The sequence below is a fragment of the Panthera pardus genome, unplaced genomic scaffold (assembly GCF_024362965.1).
Source record: "Panthera pardus isolate Hobbes unplaced genomic scaffold, ASM2436296v1 HiC_scaffold_27, whole genome shotgun sequence".
NCBI lineage: Eukaryota > Metazoa > Chordata > Mammalia > Carnivora > Felidae > Panthera > Panthera pardus.
Window position 1 is genome coordinate 75065584 of NW_026526843.1, and position 22901 is coordinate 75088484.

Consider the following 22901-nt stretch of genomic DNA (forward strand, 5'->3'; position numbering starts at 1 on the left):
TGGCACAGATGGAGAGGGTAAGAGCACGGGAAAGGTTGCATTTGACACCTGGAGGCAACACACACACACACACAGACACACACACATGATGTCCCAGCTTAAGCCATCAGGCAGGAGGAGTTCCCTCTTACTCAGCCTTTTTGTTTTATTTAGGTCTTCAATTGATTAAAAGGAACCCACCCACATTGGAGAGGACACTCTGCTTTACTTAATCTATGGATTCAAATGTTAATTTCATCCAGAAACACCCTCACAGAAACACCCTGAATAATGTTTGACCAAATGTTTGGGCACCCTGTGGCCCAGTCAAGTTGACCCATAAAATTAACCATTACATAGCCTCATTTATCTTCTGAGTCTGCTGTGAGAATCACATGAGTGAGTAGACAGGAAAGGGCTATATTAACTCTGCTATTCTCTATCCATAAAGGGAGTAATTATTATTCCTGACAGGATATAGGGGTATACACTTGGATGGGCAGAATATGATCTTCTCTTCTACCCTGAATTCAGACCTCAGAAGACCAGACCTAACTTTTCTCTGAGCATGAAGAGATGGAATAAGAATTTCATTCACAAGGAACAAATTCTCCCACCCAAGCCCAAGGCTTCCTGAACTCTCTGTTTGAGAAGAGACTGAGAAAGGCTCCCAAACACATTACATAATGAGAAGAGCTTCTTAGGAGCCCACCGCTTTGAAGTTTTTCATCATGCTATTTTTGGTGTGTGTGTGTGTGTGTGTGTGTGTGTGTGTGTTAGAGCAGGACTAGTTCTGCAAGTGATTAAGCTGGTCAGTAATGGAAACCAGACAGTGGTGTTGGTGGTAGGGGGAACAAATGCATTCAGCTAGGTCTGAGATGCCTTACTGTCATGAAGAAACATTATGTCGAAGGACCTTCCTGGCATACCCAGGGAAGTGACATTAAGTTGAGTCAGCTGTGTAGAAATTTTGGGAAAGATCCTAACAACTTTGGATTACAATAAAGAATAAATAAAGAAAAAAAAAGAATAAAGAGACAGTGAGGTTTGTGAGGAGTTTAGAGGAGGCAGCAGGGATAGCATGTGCATAGTCCTTGAGGTTGAAATAGTTTGTTATGTTTGAGGGATAGAAAGAAGGCCAGTGTGACTGGAGCACAGGGAGAGAAGGGCAAGTGGCATGATAGGAAGACAGAGAGTCAGGGAGGGACCAGCTCACACAGGGCCTTGAAGGCCTAGGGAGTTTGTAGGCCCAGGGAGGGTGTGCATCAACTATCCTCAAAAGCAGTATGATTCAGTGGTTAATAGCACACACTCTGGAACTAGACTGCTCAGGTTCAATTCTGACTCTGCTGCTTCCTAGTTTTGTGATCATAAGCATGTTGCCTAAACTTTCTGTGGCTCAGTTATGCCCTTTCAAAAATGGGGATAATAATGGTACTACCCATAGTGTTATTGTGAGGATTGAGTTAATATGCTCACAGTGTACATGATAGTGCTGAACACTGGCAAGTGCTATTCATTCTAAGTACAATAGGAATCATTTGAAGCAGTGGAATGTTGGGGTTGGCTTATTAATCTGAGAAGTTGACTTTAACAAGAATCTATAGAGAATGGATTGAGGAGGATGAAAGTGGAGATGGCAAGCCCAATTAAGAGGCTGCTGCAGAGATGAAGTCAGTGAGGTTGGGGAGAAGAGGAAATATTTAACATCAATTTTGGAGATGGATTCAATGCTTATTGCTGCTGGATTGATTGAAAGAGATGCAGAACAGGGCAGAAACAAGGAAGATGATCATTATGTTTCTGGCTCTGCTACTGACTAGCTGTGTAATTGTGGGCAAGGGATTTAACCATTCTAATCTTCAGTTTCCTATGTATTAGAGTTCTCCAGAAAAACAGTAGCAACAGGGTGTGTGCGTATGTACGTCTGTAGAGAGAGATGGAGAGAGATTTTAAGGCATTTGTTTATGTGAATATAGAGGTGCAAGTCCAAAATATGCAGGGTAGGCCAGCAATCTGAGAAGAGTTGCAGTCTGAGTCCAAAGGCAGTCTGCTGGCAGAATCCCTTCTTGCTCAGGGGAGGTCAATCTTTGTTCTATTAAAACCTTCAATCTATTAGATTAGCCCCACCCACATTATGGAATATAATCTGCTTTATTCAAAATCCACTGATTTAAGTGTTAATTTCATCAAAAAATACCTTCACAGAAATATTCAGATTAATGTTTGACCAAATATTTGGGCATGGTGGTCCAGTCAGTTTGACACATAAAATTAACCACCATACCTTATCTGTGAAACTTCAATAATAGTATACCTGGTTATTGGTATTATTATGAGGATGAAATTACTTAATATTTGTAAAGCACTTGGTATGGTCTTTCACATAGCAAGTGTTCAATTAATGATAGCCTTTATTATTTTAATACAATAATAATTCCTCACATTTGTTTGGTGTTTTGCATTTTAAAAGCACCTTCACACATATGAATTCATGTAAATCTCACAACAGTGTTTGTACTTTAAAGTTGGGGAAACTAAATCTGGAGAGATGAAAAATCTTCTCCACACACGTATTGCCAAATGGCCTGATGAGAAATAGGCCTATTCAGAATTTGGGAGGGAGCAGCAGGGAGCCTTGACTAGGTAGAATCTCCATTTAGTATGCCCCCTACTTTATTCTACTATAAACAATTCTTCACATTTTAAATAAATTTTTTACTCCATAGAGCACTTTCAAATCATTTATTTCATCATTTCTTTGGTAGGTATTATTTGTTTCTCCTGTTTATAGATGTGGAAACTGAGGGTTAAAGAGTATATGATTTGCCTAAAGTTAGGGGCAGAGATCATATTCAAACCCTGAATTATAGTATTTGTTAGTATTTATTGAGAATTATTGTGTACCAGCATTGTTCTAATTGCTTGGCATGTATTGATTCTTTAAACCATCATCAACAACTGTATGAATCTGTTTCACATATGAGGAAACTAGGGTAGTGAGAGTATGGGGCTTGCTCCAAGTGAAGGGCATTATACCATTCTCCTCATTTTTAAGATGAGAAAAGTGAGGCTCAGAGACATTAAATAGAGAGCAGAAAGATGACAGCAGAGTAGGGTGACCCTATGCTTGCTTCATCCCACAAATATAATTAGATAACAATCAAATAATTGTAAATACCCCAGAAAATGACCAGAAGACTGGCAGAACAAACTCCACAACTAAAGGTAGAGAATAGGCCACATTGAAGAAGGCAGGAAGTGCAGAGACACAGTTTGGGAGAGAAACAGATAATGGCTGCTGCAGTGGGAAGGGAGCTACAGTTGTAGAGAAGGGCAAGAAACAGACTAGCACATGGGGGAGGACATGGATGATGATTCCCCATAGCAATTGGCTTGGAAAGTGAAAGGGACTGAATTCATGAGTTCTTGCAACCAGCCAGGCTTAAAACCTGGAGTTCTAAAGGTTAGTGGCTCAGGGAGAGCCCAGAGGGCATTGGGGCTGTTCTAAGAGTGAAAGCAGTACAAACAGCCCTGGGACAAACAGCCTGGAAACAGCAATTTGAAGAGTGCCTGGGGGCACACAGTGGGAAGGTTATTTGCTCATCTTGGAGTGTGCCCTACAGGACCAGCATTCACATACAGATCCCTCTGAGAAGAAAGGAACTGGCCTGTGCCACTTCCCTCCCCTGCCCCTTAGCAAGTACAAGGTCAACTGTGGAAAACAGCACAGCAGCACTGACACTGACTACCTTACTTGCTTACATCAAGCCCTGCCCCCATACACTGATGGAACTGCTCTTCCCAGTCACACTTGCAGGGGTACCCTCCCCCAGAAGACCAGCCCCAAACCCTGCTTACACTGAATCTCCTGATGTGAGAGTTTTGTGGAGCCATTGTTCTTGTAGTGGTGGCAACAGGTCTCATTTCACAAGCAGACAAGAGCACATCTAGGAAAAAAAACTCACCACATTCAGGCCATGGGCCAAACACTGCCCATAACAGACAAAGAGAGTTTCTTCAGACAACTGGCCTGAAGGATAAAGTGGCTAGGATACAACAGTAGAGAACATGCAGCACAAATTGGAGACACTCCCCAGAGCACAAGGCCCTGGGGAACAGGGGACACTACACTTCAGGACACTATAAGACCTCTTGTTCATAAGACCATTACACTTAAGAAGGGACTTAGCTGCCTTTCCTAACACAGAGAAATAGACAAAATGAAAAGACTGAGGCATTTGTCCCAAATGAAAGAACAGAACAAGGCCATGGCCAGAGATCTAAATGAAACAGATATAAGTTACATGCTTGATAGAAAATTTAAAGTAATGATGACAAAGATATTGGACTTGAGAAGACAGTGGAAAGTATCAATGAGACACTTAACATAAGGAAAAACATAGCAGAGATAAAGGTCTAAATAAACAAAATGAGAAACACCCTTGATGGAATAAATAGCAGGATGGCAGAAGCATAGGGACAAATTAATGACCTAGAAGATAAAGTAATGGAAAGTAATCAAGCTGAAAAAAAGAGAGAAAAAAGAATTATGCAAAACAAGAATAGACTTAGGGAATTCAGTGACTCCATCAAACTTAATAATATTCATTATAGGAGTCTCAGTAGAAGAAGAGAGAGAAAAAGGGAAAGAAAATTTATTTTATTAGGTATTTAATACCTAAAAACTTCCCTAATCTGGGGAAGGAAACAGATATCCAGATCCAAGAGGCACAGAGAACCTCCAAAAAAATTTAAAAAAAGATCCATAACAAGCCATATTATACTTAAAATGGAAAAATATAGTGGTAAAGAAAAAAATTAAAGCAGCAAGACAAAAGAAGACAGTTACATACAAAGGAAACACCATAAAGTTATCAAGGGATGTTTCAGCAGAAACCTTCCAAGACAGAAGGGAGTGGCATGATATATTTAAAGTGCTGAAAGAGAAAAATCTACAGCCAAGAATACAGTACCCAGCAAGGCTCTAATCTAGAATAGACAGAGAGATTAAGAGTTTCTCAGACAAATAAAAACTAAGGGAGTTCATGACCATTAAAGCAGCCCTGCAAGAAATATTAAAGGGGATCTTTAAGTGAAATGAAAGACCAAAAGTGGAAGTATGAAGGTAGCAGAAACACAGAGGCAGCAAAAATGAATATGTTTTGTAAAATATCACTCAAGGAACTTACAAAATAAAAAGATGTAAAATATGACATCATATACCGAAAACATGGGGAGGAGAGGAGGGAATGGGTTCAAACTTAAACGACCATCAACTTGGGGCACCTGGGTGGCTCAGTTGGTTAAGCATCCAGCTTCGGCTCAGGTCATGATCTCGTGGTTTGTAGGTTCGAGCCCCATATCGGGCTTTGTGCTGACAGCTCAGAGCCTGGAGCCTGCTTCAAATTCTCTCTCTCTCTCTCTCTCTCTCTCTCTCTCTCTCTCTCTTGCTGCCCCTCCCCTACTTGTGCTCTGTCTCTCTCTGTCTCTCAAAAAAAAAAAGAATAAACATTAAAAACATTCACACTTAATGACCATCAACTTAATATAGAGTGTTTTATGCAGAATAGGTTCTATGCAAACCTAATGGTAACCCTATATCAAAAACCACTAATAAATATGGAAAGAAAAAAAGAGCAAGAAATCCAAATATACGACTAAAGAAAACCAGCAAACCATGAAAGAGAGAAAGACAAGAAAGGATCAGAGAAAATCTTCAGAAGCAACCACAAAACAAGTACTAAAATAGCAGTGAATGCATATCTTTCAATAATTACTTTGAATGTAAATACTAAATGCCCCAATCCAAAGACATGGGGTGTCAGAATGGATATAAAACCAAGACCCATCTACATGCTTAATACAAGAGACTCATTTTAGAACTAAAGACACCTGCAGACTGAAAGGGGATGGAGAAACATCTATCATGCAAATGGATGTCAAAACAAAGCCAGAATAGCAATTCATATATCAGAAAAAATAGACTTTAGAGAAAAGACTGTAACAAGAGACAAAGAAGGACACTATATAATCATAAAGGGGAGAGTCCAACAAGAAGATATAATAACTATAAATATTTGTGCACCCAAAATGGGAGTACCCAAATATATAAAACATTTAGTAGCAAACATAAGGGAACTAATTGATGATGATACAATGATAGTAGGGGACTTTAATACCCCAGTTACATCAATGGACAGGTCATCTAAACAGAAAATCAAAAAGTAACAATGGCTTTGAATGACACACTGGACTAGATGGATTTAACAGATGTATTCAGAACTATCCATCCTAAAACAGCAGAATACACATTCTTTTCAAGTTCACATGAAACATTTTCTAAATAGATCACATATTAGCCCACAAAAGAAGCCTCAGAAAATTAAAAAAGATTGAAGTGACACCATGCATCTTTTCTGACTACAATGCTATGAAACTAGAAGTCAAACACAAGTAAAAATTCTGGAAAGACCAGAAAACATGGAAGTTAAATGAAACAATGAATGGGTCAACCAGAAAATAAAAGAAAAAAATTTAAAAAGTACATGGAAACAAATTGAAATAAAAACCAGTCTAAACCTTTTGGATGCAGCCAAAGTGGTTTTAAAATGGAATTTTATAGCAATAGGGCTACCTCAGGAAGCAAGAAAAATCTCAAATAACCTAGGTTTACACCTAAAGGAGCTAGAAAAAGAACAACAAACAAAACCTAAAACCAGCAGAAGGAAGGGAATAATAAATATCAGAGCAGAAATAAATGATATGGAAATTAAAAAAAAAAGAAAAGATCAATGAAACCTGGAGATGGTTCCTTGAGAAAATCAATAAAATTGATAAACCTCTAGCCAGATTTATCCATAAAAAAAGAGAAAGGACTCAAAGTCTCAAATGATAGAGGAGTAATAACAACCAATACCACAGAAATACAAACAATTATAAGAGAATATTATGAAAAACTATATGCCAACAAACTGCATAACCTAGAAGAAATGGATAAAATCCTAGAAACATATAACCTACCAAAACTGAAACTGGAAGAAATAGAAAATTTGAACATACCAATTATCAGCAAAGAAATTGAATCGGTAATCAAAACACTCCCACCAAACAAAAGTCCAGGACCAGATGGCTTCACAGGCAAATTCTACCAAACATTTAAAGAAGAGTTAATACCTATTCTTCTCAAACTATTTTAAAATACAGAAAAGGAAGGAAAACTTCCAAGTGTAATTCTATGAGGTCAGAATTACCCTGATACCAAAAGCAGATAAAGACACCATGAAAAAGGAATTACAGGCCAATATCCCTGATGAACATAGATGCAGAAATCCTCACAACACCAACAATGGAATATTATTCATCCATAAACAAGGAATGAAATCTTGTCATTTGCAATGACATGGGTGGAGCTAGAGAGTATAATGCTAAGTGCAATAAATCAGAGAAATATAAATACCATATGATTTCACCCATATGTGGAATTTATGAAACAAAAGAAATGGGAAAAGGAAAAAGAGAAGAGAGAGAGACCAAGAAACAGACTCTTAACTATAGAGAACAAACTGATGGTAACCAAATGAAAGATTGATGGGGGGATGGATTAAATAGGTGATGGCGATGAAGGAATATATGTGTCATGATGAGCCCTGGAGTTACTTATGGAATTGTTGAATCACTATATTGAACACCTGAAACTAATACAACACTGAATGTTAACTAACTAGAATTAAAATAAAAACTTGTTCCTGGTCACACAAACAGTAATTGGCAGAACTAAGGTTGAACCTTAGTAGGCTGGCTCTAGTGCCTGAGTTCTTAGCTACCAAGCTATATACTTCTTCTAAGTCTAGGGCTATTCCTGGCTTGCTTAATTAAAGCACAGAGTGAGGGTGGGGAGAGAAAGAGAGAGACAGACAGACAGACAGAGAGAGAGAGAGAGAGAGAGAGAAAGAAAGGGAGACTATGAGCAAATCCTCATGCTTAATTTGAAGATGAACATTTAGTGTCCTGACTGCCCAGTAGATTACTGTTAAATGAAACTCATAAATAAATAATATGGACATGGGGGTCAGAGAGGGTAGCTGGTTGAATGAGTCATGAAGCCCAAAAATGGAACTATCCAGATTAGGCTCCAAAAGTAAATACTGGGCCTGATACTGAGGGAAGCATTCACTGCCCATCCCAGTCTTTAATTGATTCATGACTGGGTTTGGCTGTTCCAGAAAGATCTGAGCCTGAACCTGAAAGCATTGTACTTCCTCTGAAGGGGCTTTTAAACCCTTGCTTCTCTTTTCCAACCAGTCCTTTCTACCCTGTGTGGTCTAATGACACACTTGAAATGGAATTGAAATAAGTCCCCTTGGCCCCTCCACCCCCCATAAAACAGGCCTGAAATAAATCCATGTAAGGAATAGGAGGAAACTGATGTTCTTGGGTATTTATTCAAATATGTATATAGTCTTTGGCCACATGAGATCAGTATGGGCAGTGATTCTTGAGGGAAGGGCTTTCAGCTGGTGGTTTAGAGTGGAGTCTGTGCCAACTGGGAACAGAAAACCAAAGAGGTCCTGAAATTCTCAGCCTGTAATCTGGAACTTTTAGTCCTTTTTTTTGAGGAATTCTAACTAACGAAGGCCCTTGGTGGGGGAGAGGCAAAAGTTGGTGTTCACAGGCTGCAGTAGAAAATGTTTTCCATGACACATTTTTTCTGCATCCTATATTGTGAGTCAGCAGAGCTATGCTTTTATTCACTTATTCACTCACTCATTCATTCATTCATTCATTATTCAGTCATTTAAAAAATATTTGTTGAATGTCAAGTACTGCTCTATGTGCTGGGGATACAACAATGAACAAAACATTCTCTGCCTTCATGGAGCTTAGAGTTTATACAGGGAGACAATAAATCAATAAAAAAACTAATTATATAACTTTTCATATAGTGATAGGACTAGAATGAAAATTAAGATAATAGGATAACAATGAGGTGGTACAGTTTTAAAGAGGGTAGTCAGGGAAAGATTCCTTTTGAAAAGATGAAATAGCTAAACTTATAGAGAGCTAGGAGAAAAGTCTTCAGGCAGAGGCTAATTCTTAACCCTATGGTCTAGTTTCCTCCCTTAAAACACCACCCCTCACAACCACACAATTATATGCATCCTTATTCTTTAACCTCAGCAAATCACTCATCACCCTTTCCTCAGGTTACCCTACTTGGGACCAACTTCTTGCCATCCACACCTTTGGTAAGGTAGTTGAAAATTTATTTATTTATTTTTTTGGTAGTTAAAAATTTAAAACAATACTTTATGTTAAGTTACAATTGAAAACCAGTCATAGCTTTTTGAGCTTTAAGGAATTTAAGAGACTTGTTTGAGGTCACACAGCTAACAAGAAGCAGAGGTTGGACTTACTTCTGAAAGTTTTAACTTCTTATCCACTGCTTTTTTTTCACTTTGCCATGAACTTCTCAAGGCATGGTGAGGGCACAGCAGCACACATGAACATCAGACATTTTAGGTGAATGTGAGCTCACAGGAATCTCTTCCTAAGAACTAGTGTTCAGAATAAGGCAGATGATATTCCCACTCCCCATTGTCACTTTCACCTGGGAATGTGTTCTGAGGGATGTTGGACAAACTGATGAGCAACCAGCCTGGGGAGGATTGCAAACCATGCCACAAGGAAGAGCTTAAAGAAATGGTCATATTTATCTTGGAGAATGAGTGCTGTGCGTGTGTGTGTGTGTGTGTGTGTGTGTGTGTGCGCGCGCACACGCTTATGTATACAGAGAGAAATGTGGTTGTCCAGGAAGGATCAGAGTTTGAACCGTACATGTGTGCTGTGTATACAGAGAGAGGGGGTTGTTCAGGAAGAATAAGAGTTTGAACACTTTAAGAGGACTATTGTTTAGGACTTAGCTTTTTTTGTATGGCCCAGGGGATAGTGTTCTAACAAATGGAACCACAGAATAATGAATTTCAGCTTAAAACGAATAATGACTATGAATGCTTCAGAGTGAGTTTCCTGTTACTGAAAATATTCAAACTGCTGCGGGACAAAACTCATCAGAAATAGTGGGCTTTGGAAATATATCTTTATTTAAATCATGTTACTGCTACATCCTACCTGTATGGCTATGGGCAAATGATGTAAACATTCTGAACCTTACTCTTTAAAATAGTGATAACAATTCTTTCTTTTCAGGCTTCTTTGGAGGATTAAATAGAATGGCATGTTGAAAAGCCTAGCACCATGCATGCCCAAAGTAGGTGTTTCCTCTTCTTCCTCTTCCATTCCCTTTACCTCATCACATATACTGTAGAAAGTATTACTATATAAGGAGGTTGGGAGGAAATGAACTTGTATTCCCATTTTAAGTATAAAATTTTATGATTCATTCTATAATCATCAACAACTTTATTCATTATCTGATTATGCTTAGGACACTTTACTGTATGACATAGAAATTTTGTGTCATTGTGACTATGTCTCCCACTAGACTGTAAGCTTCCTGAGAGCCTCTCTGTACCCCCCATCACTGTCAGAATAAGCCCTTATTGGAGCACCTGGCTGGCTGTTAGTAGAACATACAACTCTTGATCCCAGGGTTGTGAGTTTGAGGCCAGCATTGGTGATAGTGTTTACTTAATAAAAAAATTAATAAAAATAAAAAAATAAGTGCTTATTGAATTTAATTTTGGAGATGCAGTGATCTCTGTGCTGAATAATTGAACTAACCAGGAGTCTCTGTCCTCAGGGAGCTGATTCTCTTAAATGAGTCTGACATGCACAAATGTGCAAGAACATCTATTCATATCAGTAGCCAAGACAATAAACATATAGGATTCAATATCTTCAGACTGCCTGTGGCAAGCATTGGGGATTATTAGGTGGCTGGGGTGGGGGCAGAATGGCAATAAATGAGTAGCAGTGGGTGTCAGAATAAAATGCGGAACTTTCCTTAGTTGTACTTCCTGGAAGAAGTGTGACTTTGGGAGTTGTTTGAACCATAAGAGGCAAAAGACAACTAGGCATTGGCTTTTCCCTGAGAGAAAGCAGAGATTTAAGATTTAAATATCTTGCCTGGGAGGTAGGCCCCTAGAACTCAGTTCAGAACATTGAAACATTTTATTCCTGTGACCCAAGAGACATCTTGTCAGATGCTGTTGGGAGATGGGACATGTGTTACTTAGTAGCATTTATATAGCACAGTGTGTAAGAGGATAGGCTCTAGAGTCAAACTGTTTGGGTTTACATCTGGGCTCCACTACTGACTAGCCATGTGACTTTGGGAAAGTTATTTAACCACCATGCCTCAGTTCCATCATGTGTAAAATAAGGACAGTAATAGTATCTACCTCATCAGGTGGTTATGAGGAATAAGAGATAATATATGTAAAGAGCTTAGAACCTTGCCTGGTGCTGAGTTAGCACTTTATAAGTGTTTATTATTATCTAATGAGTGGTCTTCAGTTCCTAAGAAATATATTGGGTGCTTATAGTAATTTTAGTGTGAGCTTGGGAGCGTGTATATTCCAGGGTTTGCAGAATTTTTTTTAAGTAGGCATCACACCCAATGTAGGGCTTGGACTCATGACCCTGAGATCAAGGGTCATATGCTCTACTGACTAAGCCAGCCAGGTGCCCCCCTGGAGCATTTATATTCCATACTATCTCATGGAGTGGTTAGCTCCTCAGCAGTGGCTGTAGTAGAAGTGGTGATAACATCTGGCTCAAAGAGATGGAAGAACTTTCTATCAACTGAGATTGTTCCAGAGATGATTGGGTTGTCTTAGGAGAGAAGAACCTCTCCATTGTTGTGGGTGTTAGAGTTGAGACTGGATAACTATTTGGTAGGAATATTGCAGAAGGGAATGAAGGATGGAAGAGGGGTTTTGCTATACCAAAAATTCTCTGATTTCTTGATACTTGTCTTCAGAAAGGTTGGCTATGGAGTGGGAGTACTACTACTTGAAATATGGGGGACTTGATTATTTTTTGAAATTGTGAGCAGAGTCAGGCAATCACTTCACTGAGAACACTAACTGCCATGGATGGAGCTGGGATCAAATGTCATACTCCAGAGTCTCAAATCTCTCAAAAGTACGTTTGGGACTCAAGAGACAAGGGTTTTGGTTTCTGCCTTGCCAGCAATTAGCTATATAATCCTGGCCATGTTGCTTCCATTCTCTGAGCCTCAGTTTCCTAACCTAGGACATAAGTGTTTAGACTAGATTTTCTCTGAGGTATTATGAAGTATTGCCTTCTGTGGTTGGAAGATATGATTCTCTGAGTGGAAAGAAGTGGATGAAGAAAACATTCATGCATTCAGCAAATGTTTAATAAGCACTTGCTAAGTGTTAGGCACTGTGCTGGGCATGGGAGAGAAAGCAGTGAACAAGACAAGCATGGTCTCTGCCCTCCTAGTTCCACAATCAAGTGCAGGATACAAACAAGAAAAAAAATACAATACAGTTTAATAAGTATTCCATGAGGGGCAAACACGGGGCCTTATAGGAGAAGGATATGATCCAGAATAATTTTGAGGGAGAACATAAGAGAAAGCCTTCTGGAGGAGGTGGCATGTGAACTGAGTTTTGAGGTGGGAGCTGGGGAAGGGTAGCAACATTTGCATAGTTCTTGAGGCAAGAGAACCTGATGATTATGAGAACTATAGTAGGTTCTGTTCAGCTGGAGAATGGAGAATGAGAGGGCATTGGTGAAAGTTGAGGTTAGAAAGACCAAAGGACACCAGACTGGCAAGGAACTGTATGGCATGCTACAGAATTTAGCTTAAAGGCAGTACGGAGTTATGGAAAGCTTTTAAGCAGAGAAGTTACATGAGTCAGGGTTCAGCTGCAGAAATTAAATCACTCTAGCTATTCTCAGTAGAAAGAGCCCTAATACAGAAAATGATGTGCTTCCAAAATTGGTGGAAGGGCTGGAGGGGCGACCTTTAGGCTGGGCTTCCAGGAATAACTCTCAGAATACAAGGGGAGCTATTTTCTGTGCTACAAGCAGGAAGGTGAGGCATCAGGGGCTTTGGAAACACTCCACCTTATTTGAAGTCTAAGAATCAAGAATCTGCCATTGCCTTAACTATTGACTAGAGTATCATTATGCTTTCCAGATCCTCAGTGGCAAAAAAAAAAAATCAAGTGCTCTGGCTCCCTAAATATACAAAGCACTATAGTAACCAAACACTGGGGTCTATGGAAAAGTAACATGGCTGCAGAAAACCCTAAAATCTCCATCACTGTGCTTGCCAATAGAAGCAGCAGAAATATGGCTTCTGCGTCATTACCTCCTTCCAAATATTGTGCATGTGCATATGATTACCAGAAATAAATCACATCCAGAACACTGGATGAAAAGGAGCCTGAGAAATGACAGGCTATGGTAGGTTTTTGGTTTTGAGCTTTTCAGCAATATAGGAAGGCAGGCTAGAAAGAGGATGGCATGGATCCTGAGCACCCAATCTATAGTATCCACCATCGGATTGATAAGAGCTGTTCTGCTTTTGAGAGAAATAATTTGGACAGGAGAGTAGAGGCTGAATTGGGGAGAGAGCAGCACAAGAGACCAAGTAATGGGTAGTAACAGAATCAGAGATGGTGAGGCACTGATTAAAGGTACTGGCAGTAGGGAAACAGAGGAAGGACACAAGAGATATTAAAGAGGGAAAGAATCACCAGGACTTGGAAGACTGGTTGGTTGGCTGGAAGCAAGATGAGTGAGACGCAAGACTTATGTATATCTCACAGGTTTTTGGCAAGGAGAAATTCTTACAAGACAGGGAACTCAGGGGAAGGAGGAAGCTGGCAGGGATGGGGGAAGATGGTTTCAATTTTAGATTTATTAAGTTTGACATTCTTGTGAGATATTTGGGAGGAGATATCCAGAAGGTAGTTGGAAATTCATCTCTGGAATTCAAGAGAACTACCTGGGAGTCATCAGCAGAGAGTTGTAAGCTCTAGGCCAGCAAGGGTTTTGTTCCCCCTAGTGTCTAGTAACTTTGTTTAAAAGAGGTGCATCAGTGTGTAATGTAGGTGGTAGTTCAAGCTTTGGGAATGGATGGGTCCACCATTCAGTGCAAGTGTGGGATGAGAAGAAAAGTGGAATGAGATTAGAAAACCCTGAGAAATCATGGCCTTAATCAATGAATGAAGAACCCAGGCATGAAGTAAAGACTGTATAACCAGACAGATCATGTGGATAGTGTCCCCAACTTAAAGGTTGCATTTCAGGAAAGAGGAAGTCATCAATGAAATCAAGAGGGAGAGAAGCCAGGGGAGATAAAAATGGAAAATTGGCCATGCCATTTAGTAACAGGTTGGTCATTTGTTTACATTCACAAGAAGTTCTAGTTTGCTATGAAATGACTGGAGTGAAAGCCAGTCTACAGCGGATTGAAGGGTAGTAGAAAATGAAGTGGAGGTAGGATATGATTGCACTTTCAAAGTCAAGGAGAACAAGAAAAAAATAGGTCTTGGCAAGGATGTGGAGAAAGAGGAACCCTCTTGCACTGGTGGTAGGAATGCAAACTGGTGCAGCCAATATGGAAAACAGTATTGAGATTCCTCAAAATGGTAAAAATAGAACTACCTTGTGATCCAGCACTGCATCACTAGGTATTTAACCAAAGAATACAAAAATACTACTTCAAAGGGATACATGGACCCCAATGTTTATAGCAGCATTATCTATAATAGTGAAATTATGGAAACAGTCCAAGTGTCCATCAACTGATGAGTGGATAAAGAAGAGGTGGTATACATACACACACACACACACACACACACACACACACACACACACACACACTGGAATATTACCCAGCCATAAAAAGAAGGAAATATTGCCATTTGCAATGACAGGGGTGGAGTTAGAGAGTATAATGCTAAGCAAAATAAGTCAGAGAAAGACAAATATTGTATGATTTCACTCATATGTGAAATTTAATGAAACAACTGAGCAAAGGGGAAAAAAAAGACAGAGAGGCAAACCAAGAAACAGACTCTTAACTATAGAGAATAAATTGATGGTCACCAGAAGGGAGGTGAGGGGGGACGGGTTAAATATGGGGATTAAGGAGTGCATTTGTTGTGATGAGCACCAGGTGTTGTATAGAAGTGTTGAATCTCTATACTATACACCTGAAACTAATATTACATTGTATGTTAACTAACTAGAATTCAAATAAAAACTTAAAAAAAAAAGCAAGGAGAAAGATTCTGGTTTCTTACATTATGGTACTGTTCTGATCACTAGTATCTGTCTCAACATAATATAGCAGAGTGGCTAATAGTTTAAAAACTATTTTGGCATTACCTCCTACAAGAAATAAATTTTACATCACAATCTAGCACATTTATATTTATATATAAGTGAAACAAAAGCTTCATTAAACCACAATTATATGAACATTTCATATAAGTGGAATCATACAAAAGCCTTTTGTTTCTGGCATTTTCACTTAGCATATTTTCAAAGTTCATTTATGTTGTTACAGTAATAGTATTCCATCCCTTTTTATGGCTGAATAATATTCCACATTTGTTTATCCATTCACCTTGACAGACATTTGAGTTTTTTCCATCTTTTGGCTATTGTGAATAATGCAATTATGAACATTCATGTACCAGATTTTGTGTGGACATTTTTTTTTTCATTTCTTTTAGATATATACATAGAAGTGGAATTACTGGGTCAAATGGTAACCCTATGTTTAACTTTTTGAGGTCTGACCAGTCTGTTTTCCAAGGTGGCTTCATCATTTTACATTTTCACCAGAAGTGTTATAAAGGTTCTGACTTCTCCATATCTTCCTTAATTATGTTATTATCTAGCTTTTTTATTGTAGCCATTCTAGTGGATGTAAAGTGGTATCTTTCTACAAATAATGCTGTAGTAAATATCCTGCATTTGCACTTCCTGCATTTGATTTGAATTCTCCTGGTAGCTAATATGTTGAGCATCTTTCCATGTGCTTATTGACTATTTCTTTTGGAAAATGTTATTCAGAACCTTGGCTAGTTTTTTTAAGTTGGTTATTCTTTTTATCATTGACTTGTTAGATCTCTTTATATATTCTAGGTAAAAGTCTCTTATCAGATATATAATTTCCAAATATTTTCTTCCATTCTGTGGGTTGTCTTTTCATACTCTTGATAGTATCCTTTGAAGCACAGAAGTTTTTAATGTTGATGAAGTCCAATGTGTCTATTGTGTTGTTGTTGCTTGTGTTTTTCATGTCATATCTAAGAAAACATTGCCAAATTCAAGGTCACAAAGATTACTCCTATTGCCTCCATTTTGTTAAACTTTGCCACATTATCATTATCACATCTAAGTAACTAATAGTGATTCCTAATAACATCAAGTATCCAGTCTGTTCAAATTTCCAATTGTGTCATAAATGTCACAAATATGTGTGTATGCACATAAATCAGAACACACGTTTCACTTGAGTCATACTTTTTTCTTCCTATTTATTTGCTAAAATTTCAGGTTGTTGGTCCTATATTTTTTTTTAATGTGTACCTCCACATTATAGCTTAATATGTTTTTTCTGTCTTCTGTGTGTTCTATAAATTGGTAATTGGATCTAGAAGCTTGATCTGATTCACGGTTTTGTGTTGTTTGTTTTGGCATGAATCATTCATAGGTGATATTATAAGCCAAAACCTTTGAAGTGGGGACTTCTTTTTATTCGATCTTGCAGGCTAAGGGCCATTTTGTTTATAGCCGGCATTCATTCAGAATTTCCAGTCATCTAGTTAAGATAGGTGGCTGTCCTAGCCTCAACAATTTATAAAGAATAAATAGCAATACTCATTCCTCTTAGAGTCTATGGTATTCTAGGAGTTCCAGAATTTAATTTCTATTCCTGTTTAATCTAGTTCCTGCCCCCTCTACCAATATCTATCTATTCACTTTTATAGTTTTTGAAAGAAAGAGGAAGAAGGGCCTTCAGAGATCTGTATAAAGGAGTCCTGGGTTCTTGAGGGCCCAGGAGCCTGCTGAAATTGCATGTATTTTTCTGAGGTGTCACTGAACTTTCTGATAGGTCTAAGTCCTCATGTGACAGAAGGGAGATGGAGGCCAAGAGAGGGGAAAGGAGTGGCCCAAAAGTCATAAAGCAAGGCTGAATTTGGGCTGGGAGTAAATCTGAAATCTTTGTCTCTAGCGAGTGCTTTTCCCCTAGTTCCAGATATAGGGTCAGGAACACAGAGCAGGAGCACAGTGATTACAAGTACATTTCAAATTTTGTAGAAGCTTTTCCACTGCAAAGTTGGCTTCCCTTCACAGTACTTAGCTGCAAACAGTCATAGTCTAAAGAAACCATAACCAGGAAAGGAAATTGACCTGTAAATGGAGGGATGGCAGTGTGTATTTGTAGTGTGTCCTTGTGGTTCTATCCACAGCACTGATTTTTTTTTTTTAATGTGCACAGCTAATTAAGAGTTGTCTATAGGGGCGCCTGGGTGGCTCAGCCTGTTGAGCATCCGACTTCGGCTCAGATCATGATCTCATAGTCCGTTAGTTCGAGCCCTGTGTCGGGCTCTGTGCTGAGAGCTCGGAGCCTGGAGCCTGCTTCGGATTCTGTGTCTCCCTCTCTCTCTGCCCCTAACCCACTCGCGTTCTGTCTCTGTCTCTCTCAAAAATAAATAAACATTAAAAAAAATTAAAAAAAAACGAGTTGTCTATAAATACTTAAACAGTGGCCAAAGACACCTTTGCTTTCTTCTTGGCCCAGAATCCAAAAAACATGACTGCCAAGGCATGCTTCCTCCCCACCTATCCTTTTTTTTTTTTTTCATTTTTTTCTTCAACCTTTCCCCCCTTACTTTCCATCACCTTTCTTTCTTCATCTTATCCTCTATATTTTCTCCCTCCTCTTTCCTTCTCTTTCCCCCTGCTTCCCATAATCCTCCCCTTATTCCTCTTTCCCTTTCTCCCTTCCATGCCCTCTCCCTTCCTCCCACTTTCGTGTGCTCCCTCCATTCCCCCTCCCTACATACCCCTCAACGCACCCCCAACAAACTCCCCACCCCCACACCAGAACCGCGGCCTTTGGCTCTAGCTAGTCCGGGGCGGGGGCTTGGGCCTGCCGATTGGCTACCGCCGCTAGCACGCCAGCTTAAGTCCCGCCCAACGCAGCGAGTAAACGCGAGGCTGTAGCACCTGCTATTGGCCCGCGGGACTGTCAGCAGCACGGGTCGTGCCTCACGCAGGCGCCCACAGTAGCTAGGTGAATAAAAAGGCCGCCTACGGCCGGGTGGGGGGGAGGTGGGGAGAGGAGAGGGAGAGAACCAGCAAGGCAGGTTTTAAATGAGAGGCTGGCTACCGGGAACCCCGCGGAGAGAGCGAGCAACTTGGCTAGAAAAGCGAGCAAGCTAGGAAAGCGAGCGATACAGAGGGAGTAGGGGGAGACTGAGACTGACTTATAGCCGAACAGGTGGAGACGCACGCCCGGACAGACCGATCAGGCGCCTGAGAACCTCACACTGGTTCCTCCCGCATTTCCCTTTGAAAGCCAGGATTTTGCCTCTTCCTTGGCGCCTGAGAGAGAATGCTGGACTCTGCCGACTTCAGCGTGAGCTAAGATTTCTCAGCTAGGGAGGAAAGATCAGCCCAATCCTGAGAAGGGGGAAAGCCATCTCCCCTGTCCCCATCCCCCCCCACCCCATACCAAACTCGGGCGCCAGACCCAGCCCTTCCCCAACCATCCGACTTCCTCCTCTCCTTTTTAGCATGGTGGCTGTATGGACAGTCTGACAGAACAGAGACTGACATCTCCCAATCTGCCGGCCCCCCACTTGGAACACTACAGTGTTCTGCATTGCACCATGACCCTGGATGTGCAAACTGTAGTTGTTTTTGCCGTGATTGTAGTCCTCCTGCTTGTCAATGTCATACTCATGTTTTTCCTGGGAACGCGCTGAATGGAGTCCAGCCTCCTGAGCTGTGGCGAACTCTCGCTTTGATTTCATCCCGAGAACCACCGAGAAAAAAAAGAGAGAGAGAGAGACAGAGACAGAGACAGACAGTGACAGGGAAAGGAAGGGAGAGAAAGAGCAAGCTTTCTTACTCAGGGGGGAAAACGTTTTGAGCTTCAACATGGCCTCGCTGTGATATGTATGACGTTGGTATATTATCTCTCCCTAAATCTTTTGTCATGTCTTGTCTTTTAAATATGCCTGTGAATGTAGTTGCTTATTGCTTGAGTAAAATTGTTGATAAAGAAATGCATTCTATTTGAGTGTGCATGTGTGTGTGCATTCTCCATCTATGTGACGTTCACGGAGCAAGATCTGTGTCCTTAAACAGTGGCTTTGCTGTTTGTGGTGTCTTGTCAACTCATTTTCTTGAAAACTACCTTTAAATTCCATCAGGGAATTTTAGTCAAAAATTTTCTCCTGCCATCAGGAGTGAATTTGGGTTTGTTTGTGGAGAAAGGGGGGTTGTGGGAAGAGCGTGATGGATTTTTGACATCTTAGGAAAGACAGCCCTGTGCTGGATGTTTAGAGGGAAAAAAATCGATACAAGGAATGAATTTAAGGAAAATTATTCTTTAGTTTCTAATGAGAAGTGAGAATTTGAGAAGTGATGCGGTGGGGTGCAGTGAGCTGGCAGTTGGTGACTGTGTCATTTGACTCTCAATTTGCTGTTCAGGGATCACAGTTTACAGTCTGGAAAGAAGCCACCTTTAAAGCATTTATTAAAACATTTAATGTCAATTTCTTTGGAATCATAGACTGACATAAAAGCCTTCTCTGATCTTTATGAATTGGCAAGAGAAGACCTTGATAAGAGCTGTTTAACTTCCTTTTCCCAGAGAAGATTGTACCATTGGATTTGAGTTTGTGGATTTTTTTCTGCGTGTCCTCTGAAAAACAACAAAAGCCAGCTCTTTACCCACCCTGGGAATAATGGTATTTGTATATGCCTCTTTTGGATATTCTCATTTACATGATGTTCTTGAACTACATTTTAAATAGAACTTGCTAGTGCTAATGAGAAAGTGATGGTTTTTGTTTGCTTCCTTGTTCTTTAAGATCAGAGGTCTCGCTAATTGAAAGATTTCCATAACAAAATGAAAGTATGTATCATGCTAAATTGAGAGTTTTGAGCACCCTCCCCCTCCAAAAAAGTCTGGATGGAATGGGATGAGAGCTGGGGAAGGCATGAACTACAAGTAACATTCAATTTTGACATATATTTGCATTTCTGTCAGATGGTGGTGGTTGTAGTTATTATTGCTATTGTTATTATTTTATATTTCTCTTTCCACTGAGAACACCTTTGGAAAAGCCAGGAAAAAATTGTCTGTGATGCCAATGTGCATATTTTTTTCTCTCCACTTCCACCCACTGATTGGCAGGTATTCCTCATTCTGTGTTTACCTGACTTGAAATAGTGCCATTTCTGGCCCATGTAGCAATGAATCAGGGCACATACAGTATACATGCATGTTCCCCCTGTACCCATGTGGGCGACTACTCCTGTGTGATGTACGAAACTGCTGCCATTGTGCTGTCAGGTTCCATATCCTGTTGTTCAATATTTTTGGAAATGACTATGAAGGGAAAGGGGCTGTGAAGGGGGGCTCTCGAAATTGCCCTGACCTCAGAACCCAGAAAGTATTATTTAATGTCCTCCGAAGAGGTTTTGAGCCTCAGGGTGTGCTCTTGGCTTGATCTGGGTAAAAGAGTTTTTTTTTGTTTGTTTGTTTGTTTGTTTTTGTTTTTGTTTGTTTTTAATTCTGTTGGTACCATAGTATAAGCGTGATCTGGGAAGTTTGGTGGTATTAATTCTTATTATTTACTTTTCGGTCCCTTTTTTTGGGGGGGTCTGGATTGACCTGAACTTGTTTCTTTGCAAAGAGAATCTTGTGAGCGTCACCCCCCCCCCCACCACCACACACACATCCTTAGTTCTAGTGGTATTATCTAAAGTAAGCTTATATTTTGGCTGGACACTTTGTTTTGAGACACATTGGACAGGAAAATCTCCAGGCTGGGCAGCTACAGACTTGAGTTCTGTCTGTTGAGCAGTTATTTGACCTTGGGAATTTTTTTTCCTTCTCAATGTGTTTGGGGTTCCCTGTAACATTGGCTTTTGGGGATGGTTGGATTAGGTAACCTCCAAGTTATTGCGTTTTGTGATTTTGGGTGCCCATATGCACTTGAAATCAGAGGACGATCAACTGGAAAGACAAGTGAAAAGAAAAATGAAATGTTAAGCAATGGGTGATGGGGTGGAGGGAGGAAATACCTTATTGCTGGTATCTGGTGAAACTTAAGTTTTACCTAAGAGATTTTTTTACCTAGCTGTGTGGGAAGAAAACTGGATTACAGCAATGGAATGCTTTTTGCTTCCCCCCACCCTTTAAGGTGAGAAGAGTTCTGTAAGTCTAGTCTTTGAGCCAGGTTTGTGACAAAATAGTGTTATGAAATGCCACAACTTTCACCTCTGAGTGCCTGACAGACCCTTGGCAGAGAACCTTTGGAAATGTATGTGTGTAGGGTATGTGACAGTATGTTTGTGGTGTGTATGCACACCATTCTGTGTGTGTGTGTGTGTGTGTGTGTGTGTGTGTGTAGGGGATAGGATGTACATTCTTGAATGCTGCTGGGGGTTGGTTGTGCTAGGAATGAGGAAAAACAGCAGGGCATGCATTGAGTGTTCCACAGTTCTGAATGGGCTCCTTGTGCTAGGGCCTGTAAAGATTTGACTGGTGCCAGACTGGATGGGTATTTCCCCTACCACTCCTCCTGCTACTTCACAACCCCTCAGGCTAAAGGGGTATTTCCATCAGTAATTTAGTTGACAAAATGGGTAAGCATTTTTCAAATTAACTTATCTCTAGGCAAGTAAGGGGATGTTGCTAGCCAGATGGCAGGCCACCCAAGAGCAGCTAAAAGGGAGTTTGGGAAGTAGAGAACCAAAGTTGGCAGTGTGGCTTTTTACTTGTGTGAATCCTAAAGGTTTGGCATTTCTCCTTCAGACTTGTGAGGATATGCAAAAAGAGAAGAGTGGGAGAATATGAAAAATGCAGCCCAGAAGAGCGGAACCCTCTGCATTTTTACTTTTTTACCCTCCCTCTTCTGTCTCTTCATCTTCTCCCTTCTCCATTTACTCTCCCCTCTGATATAGCCTCATCTACTCTGCCCCCATTCCTACTGTGGAAGGGGAGATGGAAGAGAAGAAGGCTTTTCCTCTCTGATTTATCCCATCTTTTCCCAACTAAGTTTCTAGTTCCCTTTCTTCCTCTCTGACTGCATTGGGTAGAGGATAGGATTTTGCTCTTAGGATGGACAAAATTCTAGCTCAGAAATTTTCCCCTCCAGCTCCCCACCAGGGGATTCTGGAACAGCCCTTTACCAGTATCCTAGCAACCTCCTGCATTACTCAGTTCCTGCTGAGCTCCAGAGCCCACCCTTTAAAGGTCCAGGCACAAAGGCCTCTAGAAAATGGGAGCTGGAGCCCAGCAAGACTTAGAGAGATGCTTTTGGGGAAGTGGACAAAAAAAGAACAAGATCCTCATTGCCTGCAAATGCCTAGAAAACATGTCCACAGAAGGCATACAGAGCCTAGCCGACTTTTAGCCATGGGGACTGTTTATTGGAAAGCTCCTGGGTTCAAATTCCTTTCTCCTTTCTTTCAAATGCCTTCTTAAGATTAACTGAGTCATTTCACAGCCCAGATTTCAGTGCAAGGAAGTCTGTAGGCCCTGAAAAATATTTTTTTTCCACTCTGACTTTTGCCTGATTCAGGGAGGAGGTGGAGGGATAGTGTGGTAGGAACAAACTGAGCAGTGCCTTTCCCCCATTGAGACAGCCCCTGCCAGAACCTGTAGCATCTATTTGTGTAGTATGCCCCAATTTTGTCTGTGGCTTAGGAAAATGCCC

At 40.4% G+C, this 22901-nt stretch overlaps 1 protein-coding gene across 6 annotated transcripts in view; it reads left to right on the top strand.

Moving 5' to 3' along the window:
* ARHGEF9 (Cdc42 guanine nucleotide exchange factor 9) overlaps positions 1-22901 on the top strand; it is a 199000-nt gene that overhangs the window by 8414 nt on the left and 167685 nt on the right. For 2 of the 6 annotated variants that reach the window (XM_019436685.2, XM_053891553.1), the window contains exon 1: positions 18955-19125. The exons of 2 other annotated variants lie outside the window; for them this stretch is intronic. Coding sequence is in view for 2 of the 4 variants with exons in the window: in XM_019436683.2 (XP_019292228.1) it covers positions 19128-19136 (9 nt within the window). In the remaining 2 variants the exon portion in view is untranslated. Of the gene's footprint in view, positions 1-18954; positions 19137-22901 lie in introns of those variants that run through there. 2 more of the 6 variants (XM_019436683.2, XM_019436684.2) reach the window with 2 other exon arrangements.